General features: G+C 42.0%; 1 protein-coding gene across 4 annotated transcripts in view; it reads right to left on the bottom strand.

Annotated features, from left to right (window-relative positions):
* Nucleotides 1-1,349: 1,349 nt before the first annotated feature.
* The window catches only part of NR4A3 (nuclear receptor subfamily 4 group A member 3), a 35,423-nt gene continuing 26,501 nt past the window's right edge, over nucleotides 1,350-10,271 (bottom strand). For all 4 annotated transcript variants that reach the window (XM_042912475.1, XM_042912477.1, XM_042912473.1 and 1 more), the window contains one exon: nucleotides 1,350-1,705. In XM_042912475.1, coding sequence (XP_042768409.1) covers nucleotides 1,458-1,705 — 248 coding nt within the window. In that variant the 3' untranslated portion in view covers nucleotides 1,350-1,457. The remainder of the gene's footprint in view (nucleotides 1,706-10,271) is intronic.

Genomic DNA, 10,271 nt, shown 5'->3' with positions numbered 1-10,271 from the left:
TATATATATATTTGTTTATTTAATTTCTAATAGGTGTATCCAAGTCGCTGTGAACACCCCATTTAAGTACTCTAACTCAGTTTCCAGGAGCTGGTGGTCTTGCAATAAATACAGGCAAAGCTATTACAATATAACGTGCATACAAATGTTTATACAAATAAGGACACTATGCAACAAATTATCTCGTAGTAATATGGCATTGACAGTATAAACATACAAAAGGGAGTACGAACACGGAATGTTGAAACGCAGCCCACTAATCCTGTCTAGTAGTCACATTCATACTATAATTTTTTTTAAAATAAGACTCGCTTGCTCTCCAAAATTGTCTCTGTAACCAGTAACAAAAATTAAATTATATATGTTTAAAAAATCTTATTACCTCTGATGTTTACCCTGTATGATCAGTTCCTACTTATTTGTATGTTCTTATTTACGGATCAGACATGTGAGACTCACTGAATGCTCCTGGGGCTTCTGAACGAATGTGTCAGCTAGTTGCTATCAACTGGAACAAGTTTAGGGAACTCTGTGTGGGTTGATAGAGCACAACCAACTCAGTCGTATGCAATCCATTTTATAATCTGAGCCCCCTTTGGGACAGCTGGACAGTTAGGGCAGAGATCTGGATCCATTAAGAATCGCCTAAAATCTTGGACGGACCATACCTCAGAAGGGTTCTATAGGGCAGGTGGACAAAGCCTCTGCTAGGAAAATTAACATGTGTCACTTGCCAGCATGACTGCTTCCTTTTTATTTCCATATAAAATAAAGGAGAGTTAATAAACAAGACTTAGTAAGACAGCACTTTAAAAATTGCACTTGTATATGGAAGCGAACTGCCATTATTGTTTTGCTATGTCTGATTTATAGGTAATCCTCATCTTTCACCATTTGTTAAAATAAAATAAAGGAAGAAAGAAAGTAAGAAGAGAGAATTTCTGCCTTGTTTGCACCACATACATACCCTTGACACAGGAAGTGTATTCTAAAGATCAACCTCAAGACACATCCTACTCTGGCGAACAACCATCGGCTGTTCTTGTTTTTAAATACAAAGCAACTATAATTGTATTCCCCAGAAAGAGTTTTAAAACAGTTATATTATCCTTTTTTTTTTTTTTTTTCCTGCTGGGATAGCATCGTCCAAAAGTGCTTTGTTAGCAATTTCTTAGAAAACCCTCATGAACTATACCCTCCCCTCCCGCACCAACCCCAAAGCCTAAATATAAAACACAACCCCAACACAATACTCTGCAAGTTTTCTGGCTTTAGGTTGTAAGGAAAAGTGCCAGAAAAAAAAAAAAAAAAAAAGTCTTTTCTACAGGAGCTGCTTTTTTTTTTTTTTCTCTTAAGCAAGGACAGAAAATGGTAGGTGTCCAGACCCAAATCCTCTGCTGCTTAGCAAGTCGGAGGCACTAGCCAATGAGGAGGCTCCCCCCTCAGGCTGCTCCTGTTCAGAAAGGCAGGGTGTCCAGGAAGAGCTTGTCGATGATGGAAGGTGGAGACACCAAGTCTTCCAGCTTCAGGTAGAAGATGCGCTGGAGGCCCAGGGTACAGATCTTTCTCAGTTCTACCAGAGCGCCCAGGACCTTGGGCTCGCTGGGCTCCACAGCCTGTCCCTTACTCTGGTGGTCTTTCAAGCTGCTTGTGATCTTGTTGCATAGCTCCTCTACTCTCTTTGGTTCTTTTAACCCATGTCGTTCTGCAGAGCAATGGAAAAGGGGCAAGTTTGGAAGGCAGTTACATCTTTTATTTAAAAAAAAAAAAAATCTTTTTAAAGTTTGTTTGTCTACAGAGAACACGCACGAGCAGCGGAGGATCAGAAAGAATCCCAAGCAGGCTCCATAGCCCAGTGTGGGGCTCAAACTCACGAACCGAACTGTGAGATCACAGCCTAAGCCGAAGTCGAGGGCCGGACACTTAACTGACTGAGCCGCCCAGGCGCCCCAGGAGGCAGTCACATCTTAAAAGGCTTTGAATCCCTAATGGAAGCCCACGTCTTGTTCCTGCAGTTGGGATGGCATGTTACAATGCAAGCGCCTCCCTCTTGGAGGGAACTCGTGGCCTTTGGACTCCAATGGCACCAGGGTTTGCATCCTAGTCCTGCCACTTCTTCACTGTGTGCCCCTGAGTTAGCCTCTTGATTTTTAAGCCCCAGTGTCCTTATGAGATGAAGATAATAATCGTCCCTAATTTCGGGTTTCTGGGAGGACCCACTTAGGTGAAGCACACAGTTCCTGGCACATAGTCACACTGAGTGAACGACAGAGTGGTTATTATTTTGCATACATACGAAAGCCTTGTCAGGAAGCAACTCTTTAGAGTGACAAAGAAACACGTCCAGACAAATGAATTAATGTTCTCATCTTGACAGATGGGGAAAGGGGCTCGGTCAGTTCCATTTGCTAATGCAAGGGCTACCCCCCAAGACCCAGCATAAAGCACATTCTTCATGTTTTCATTCACATGCTTTCATGCTAACCAGCACTGAGAAGAATCCAGCTTTTCTTTTCTTTGTTTTTTTTGCACCCCCCCCCCCCCCCTTTGAAACACCTATTGACCTACACCAGGCACTCTGTACAAAATACACATGTCTTCCTGCTGTGGAGATGGAAAAGTCAAAGAGAAGGGAAAAGGCCCAGAAACAGGCACTGTGGCATTCTACAATGTAGCAATACATGAACACCAGTATCTCATATTTTATAAAACAATACATAAAATGATCCCCATGTTGAATATTATGATCCCCTAATTTATTTTAAGGTTAAGTGATAAACCTTAACTGCTAAACTGATCTGAACTCAGTTTTCTGAGGCAGATTTTGTCCTCTTGCCCCAGAACAATGTTGCATCTCTAATCAGAAAGGAGCCTGCCATCCAGTACAAATCACTTTGCTCTCCCTCAGCATTTAGATACCAGAGCCTCTTTCCTGAGAGAAGGGCTTGGCCCCAGTTATCTCAGTCAGGGCTTGTATCTCTAAGTATATTTACATGTAAAACAATAATTCTTGTGAGATGGAAGGCATCCTTCCAATGGGAAATCAGGCAACACTGTCTAATTTTTCCTAGGTTTATTTTTTCAGTTGGGGATATAGTTCCAGTATAATTAAGGTATAGCATTATATTAGTTTCAGGTGTACAGAAATGTTCAGTGATTCAACATTTCTACACATTACTCAATGCTCAGAAGATAAGAAGTTACTCTTAATCCTCAGTTGGGGATATTTTTGTTGGGGAAATTATTTCCTTAAAACAAAAGCCAATCAGCAAAAAGAAGCAATGTCCAGCAATGTTTTCTTCTCTTGCTCTAAATCAAAGGAGGCCCAGGGGCCAGAAGATCTGCATTCTTCCTTAGGTTGGCCTTAGGTTGGCTAGTTGTGTACAACTTGGGTGAGCTCCTCTCTCTCCAAGGCTTATCTTAAAAGGAGGAGGTTGAATTTAATGACCTCTCAGGTCCCTTCCAGCCTGATGGTTGTAATTATATTAAAGTACAACCATGAAAATTGCTGGTTGGCATCTCAGTTGGATTGTGACTTGTAGGCATCTCATCTCAGTGCATCATAATATAGAGAAAAGGGCACTGGGCGTGCAGTCAGACAGATCTGGATTCTGGTTTTGGTTTTGTTACTTACTAGCCATGTGACCTAATCTCTTTGAAGCTCAATGTCCTTCTAGGAGAATGGGGATTACAGGGCGGTAGACACACAAGTCTTGATTCTATCCTTCATTCCTTTCTGTGTGTCTTTTTTTTTAAGATTTTTATTTTTACTGAAAAAATTTTTAAAATTATTATTTTGGAGACGGAGAGTGTGTGTGTGTGCATGCAAATGGGGGAGAGGGGCAGAGGGAGAGAGAGAATCAATCACACTTGATGCTCAGTGCTCCACACTCAGCACTGGGATCCCACAACCCTGAGATCATGACCTGAGCCAAAATCAAGAGTTGGACGCTCTTGACTAAGCCACCCAGGTGCCTCTATGATTTCACTTTTAAAGAATCTCTACACCTAACGCAGGGCTGGAACTCAACCCGGAGATCAAGAGTTGCACATTCTACCTACTGAGCCAGCCAGGCTCCCCCTTTTCCGTGTGTCTTAAATATTACACAATAAATTAAAAGAAGAAGTGCCATTATAATAAAACCTACTTCCGTGGGTCATTGTGAGGCTTAACTGAGATGATGAAACCCGAAAGTGCTCTGCCAACTGCAGGGTGCTCCATGCGTGGTACCGTCAGCACCTACGATGCTGCGTGACATGTGGCAAGTGGTTGGCAACCACAGGGTCAGACAAAAGGCAGTAAAGTTCCCTACTTCTCAAGGTTTGCAGTGCATGATTGCAAACTGTTAGCTAATCAGCCCTGGTGCAAACCTGTCCTCTACTTTTATCTTTACTACATACACATAGTCCCTTTGCTTAGTCTCAAAAGATGCACCCGGGAGTGAACTTGAAGAGAAACTCTTCCTGCAATGGTGTTCTGCCTAAAGTTTTATTTTCCCTCCAAAAGTGAAAAGGCAAGCTGCAAGATTGGCAATAAACTTCAAAAGGTATAAGATGTGCATAGCCTCTGACCAAGTAATCCCACTCCTGGGAATTTATCTGAAGGAAAAATTCAGAAGAATGAAACTGTATGCATGAAGACGTTTGGGGTAGCAGTATCTATTAAAAAAAAAAAAAACTGGAAAAAGGTAAGGGGTAGAAGAATAGGGAAATTGTTAAGTAAAAAAAATGGTATATGCACGTAATGGGAGATTCTGTAGACACCAGAAAGGACAAATATGAAGATTATGAAGCAACGTGGACAAATACAGAATATCACACTAAAGAAAAAATAGAATATAAAATGGTATCTAAGCTGCAATGACATCTAAGTGGAAGTTATTTCTGCATATAGAGAAGGGTGAAAGGAAACAAAATAGTGAGAATATTTATGAGATTATCAGATAACTCCTTTCCTTTCTTTTAAAATTTCCAAGTTAGTGGCATTTACGTTTGAAACAGTGTTAACACAGAACAATCTGCGATTTGGTGGCTCTAGTGGCTGTAACATGATCAAACAGTCATCGTGCTGATAGTAAATTCTATCAATACTGAGCTATATCAAATTAGGTTCATAACCCAGGGAGGGACACTATTCCCAGAATAAAATACCAATCCGTTGATGTGAACTTCCCCTTCCTTTCAGTGCCCCATGTCTTGAATTATATTCAAGATCCCATATTCATTTTTAGGATAAAGGAATGGAGCAAGGTGTTGGCTGGATTTTGGGAGGGGGTTGATTATGGAAACTTATAACCAGACTTTCTTATGGCCAAACTCACAGAAGGAGCCTCAGAGTTTTCCCTGCTCTCCAACCAGTTGTGGCTGCTCAATAACTATGGCAACCATTATTTATTCAGTGAACTCAAGTGGAGATCGATACCTCCCTGCCAGCTGGATCAACCCTAGGCCTGGAATTCCTTGAGGAATTCAGAGACACTCCTGTTAGAAGCCAAAGGCACCTTCTTTGTTGTTTTGAACAGCTACTGGATTTGTGGCTTCTTTACTTTTTCAAAAGGGCTGAGATAAAATTCGGTCTCCATGCAAACTACTGCCAGCAGCAAGCAAATTTTCAAATCACTAGGGAGTCACTAGGTGTCTGGGACCTTCCTGGTAATCTGAAATTCCTTAAAACCCCAATAACTGACATTTTAGTTTAAGGGACCTTCTTTCTTTTTGCAGCTTGGTAAACATGGCTGCAGCGCTAATAAACAGAGACTTCAATCCGGGGGGAGACTGGACATTTGGACTTCCCCCTTCCTAGAGAATCACATGCATCTTAGTGTAAGATCTTTGTCCCCATTAAACAAAACGGGGTCTTCAGCACTTCTTGCTTTTTGATCTACATCATTTTTATCCAATACTCCAGTATTTTAACTCACCTTTATGCATTCAAAGCTTTAAACTGCATCTTACAGAAATGGTTAACTAATAGATTTACATGTTACAGTCATAGTACATATGAGTTGGAAAGGATTTGAATCATTTAGATCACACTCCCACCTAAGACAAGAATCCCCACCACAAGAGATCACAAAGAGAGTGCCCAGAACCAGCTGGGTAATAAAACTAAACTTAGTAGCACTTTATATTATCCTCTTTTACTTAGATTATTTTATCACACCTCTCAGCATCCTTGTGAATCAGGCAGGACAAAGATGATCTTTATTTCATAGTTAAGAAGGCTGAGGCTCAGAGAGTTTCATGACTTACTTACAGTCAAAACTAGCAAATGGCTAATTTCTTTTGTTCCAAGTCCAGATGTTTCTACTATACCAGGATGCTTTGAACATCATATTAGAATGTTCTTCCTCATCCTGAGGTGAGCTCAGCCCCCCTGAAACTCCTTCCTACTTTCTGTGTACCTAATGAACTAATTAATGAATTACGTCTTTCAACAAATACGTATTAGGTGCTTATTCCGTGCCTAGCAATGTTATAGCCATTGGGGTAGAGCAGTGACTAAAACAGACAGACAACAGATCATATACTCCTGACCTGTGTGGTATTAGTATCTAAAGAAACTGTTGGATTCCCATGCAATTTTAGCTGCCCATGCCATAGACATCTCTGCAGAGAGAGGAAACAGAGGCAACTGGAAGAGGAGAGAGAGGAGGAAGGGAGAGGGGAAAGTGAAGGAATGGGAGAGAGGGAAGGGGGAGAGAGAAAGGGAGAGATTGACTGAAATGATAGAGGTATTTAGGTCTGTGCTCATGTTTTCCCCTTTTTGCCTAGTTAAGACCTATTCATCCTTTATTTCTTAAGCAGCCTCCATGCTCAGCGTGGAGTCCAATGTGAGACTCCAGAGGTGGATGCTTACCTGACTGAGCCACCCATCTTTTAGATTGCAGATCAAATATTTCTTCAAGGGAACATTCCTTTTTACTCCCAGTTTAGACCATGTTCTCCTATGGCATTCTACTTTTCCCCTTTGAAGGATATGACAGGTTGAAATCAGACATTGGTCTGACTCTTGCCTGCCTCCTCCATTAAATATAATCTCCATGGAGGCATGGACTGTGTTTGCTCACCATTATACCTACAGCACCAAGCTTACTACTTAGGAGACACCCAATAAATGTCTGTTGAATGAATATGTGCATGGAGGAACCATGATCTGTAAAATACGATTCACTGAATACTAAACATGTAGGTTGCTCAGAATAAATATACAAGTAGGGCATAAGCAGCACCCAATGGTAAAGAACTTCACAACTCTAAAACCTCTTGTATTAGAAGCTTAAGAGCCAGATTTCCTGGATGTACCATCTACCACTCATGAGCCTGATGACTGTTGACCCATCAGTAAAATATGGCTAATAATGGTACCTGCCTCGTGGGTTGTGGTGAGAAGTAAATGAATTGATACATGTGAAGTATTTGGGCCAATGCCAGCATACAGTAAGTAACAAATATTAGCAAGTATCCCCTATGTCTAAGACTCAACTCATTAATGTCCCTTCAAATCAGGCACTGCTCTGAGTTTGCCTTTTAATGATTTCACAGTCCTCCCCATCACTCCCATAACCATCTCTAATGATTGCTTCCCCCCAGCCGTCCTAGTTAATCCATCAAAGAACTTAGGTTATTATCTCGGTGATGTTCCTCTCATCTAGCTCCTCCTCTCCAGCTTTCAGCCTCTGGGCTAGGTCTTCCCTATCTGTCACCTTCATCATTTCAATAGCTCCTTGCTGGTCCCTCTGCTTCCCATCTCTGCTGTAATCCATCCCAGGTCCTTCCAAATCTCCTTACTAAACAAACAAAAGAGCACATGTAAAACCCTTGGCACGGTGCCTGGCACTGGGTATTTTAAAACGATGGCTATTCTTAATTTCACGGAATCCTAATTACCAATAGATTTCATTGTCCCTTGCTACACAGTGTGGTCCCTCCTCCAGCAGCATCAACATCAAAATGCAGAATCTTGGGCCTTACCCTGGACCTCCGTAATCAGAACGTGCAGTTTAACAAGATGCTTAGTGATTTCATGCACGTGAAAGTTAGGGAAACTCTGCTCTAGTCAATTCTGGTCCCCATGAGATGCCCGGGCTAGTCTGCAACCAGTGGTTGTCTAGCCTCTGTTTGTAAACCTAACTCCCCAGTGCTGCTTGCTCCTGGATCAAGCTTTTCTTATACTGAGCTGAATTTTACAGGGCCCAGTTCTGCCTCTTGGACCCATACAAAAAAGAAATTCTCTTCCTCATGTCAAGCAGCAGGGTATGAGGACAGGGGATGAGGACACCCAATAAGGAAAAGCAAATCCTTCTTCTTTTGAGCAGGTCTCAGGGCACAGGCCAGCATGGAGACCACAGTGAGATAGTTCCAGCTGAAGGGGAAAACGAACCCCAACAAATAAACAGGACCTTCCTGCTCTGAGCTCCCCTTCTTTCTTGGGGAAGTCATCTCACTGCTACCTCTTATTGCATACGTAACATCCTTCACTGCTGGGCGGTCCCCAGAGACACCGAGCCCACACTGATCAGGAAGCCACAGTTTGGTCAGCAGTCTGTGCTGAGGCTGTAATAGTGCTTTCCACTCTGCCTGTCTTTGGTTTATTAGAGTATGTGTCTGTCTCCCTAACGACACCACAAACTCTTTGAGGAGGAGGGATTTGTGTGGCTGGCGCAGAGCAGATGCTCAATAAATAATACTGAATTAATCTGAATTGAAATAAGGTAGTCCTCAGGAATTCAGACTATTTTCTAATAACAAAGTAGTAGGCTAAAAATAATTAATTTTCCTAATTTGGGAGACTTTCTGAAATTCACAATTAACCCATTCATTTAACCAATATTTGTCATGTGCCAGACGCCTTTAAATGCCAAAGTAACTATAAAGATGAGTAAGACTCTCCCTGCCCTTAAAGAAACCCACAGTCTATTTAGAAAAGAAGAGACACAAATAAGTTACTTAATATAATGTGTATATGCAATTATAGGGATGCAGGAAATTGTTCTGGATTCTCAGGAGAATAGCTAGCTCTTCCTGGAGGTAAGAAAATAACACTTAGGATAATAATAATGAAGGTTTGGCTAATATTTTTTTCTCTGCAAAGTACACATTAGCTCACTTAATCTTTATAGGAAACCTGCAAGTAGACATTATCTCTGTGAAAAATGAGAAAACTGAGATTCAGAGAGGGTAAGCAACTTAGCCCAAGACTGCCCAGCTAGGAAGTAGCAGAGTGAAGACTTGAACTCAGATCTCCCATCTCCAAATCTTGAGACTGCCCCCACCCCTTTTTAAAAAAAAGGATATTGCCTTGCCAAGTTGTACACTTAGTTTTCTTTGCAATGCAGCTGATGGCCATATACGATATAAACACAGGGTAACCAGGTAACCACTTAGAATGAGCTCTGGGAAGACAGGTGGTGGAGGGTGTGGCAGGATCAGCCACCTGCCCGGTCCTCCTATGACACTGTTTCGTTGCTTTCTGCCCCTGCTTCAGCCTTCCTTTCTGCTCCTCAATCTTAGAGTTCATGTTCCAACAAGACCAGGAGAAAGATTATAAAGCATAAGAGAAAAAAGTCATTTTCTCACTTGACAGAAGACCTGAGAGGGAAAAGAAAGCTATGGAGAACATCCTTTTGTTGAAGTGATTAGCAAGACGGCATTTGGGCACTCAAGATTCTCTCCACCATCTGGTCCAAAATGGCCTTTCCGATCTTTTCCCCCTTTTCATTATGTGGGAAATGCATTGTACTCTGAGGCTAGATCATAATCCCAGCCATAAGATAAATATCACATGGAATCAATCTTTTCCCTGAAAATCTTCTAAATTTCCCTACAGTGCAGCTCTCACCACTAGAAGTAGAGAGCCCAGGGCCCACACTGTGTTCATGTCTTCTCCCTCCTGCTCACTCCAGGATACATAGTCATCGAGTATAATAGACTGCACTCCTTTGGTTCTTCTTTCTACTGAGATTACAGGTGCAATTTAACACATGTGATGCAATGCCACTGTGTTTGCTCTACCCCAGAGGTGCTCAAGTGCTCCATGCCAAGCCCTTGCGATGCTGTTCCCTTGGTCTGGAATGTCCTTCTTCTCTATCTTCCCATGGCTACATGCTACCTCCTTGGGAAGTCATTCATGACCAGCACTTCAACCTTTCTCTGCCCTAAAAGTGTGAGCAGTAGTCTGGCCTTACCCTGCACTGAATCTGTCCATTTTAAGGACCTGGGCACTAACCACTGCACATCAAGTTCGTGACATGAAAATCACATAGGACTTC

Source organism: Panthera leo, chromosome D4 (assembly GCF_018350215.1).
Source record: "Panthera leo isolate Ple1 chromosome D4, P.leo_Ple1_pat1.1, whole genome shotgun sequence".
Classification (NCBI taxonomy): Eukaryota; Metazoa; Chordata; class Mammalia; order Carnivora; family Felidae; genus Panthera; species Panthera leo.
This window is presented reverse-complemented; position numbering and strand designations above follow the sequence as displayed.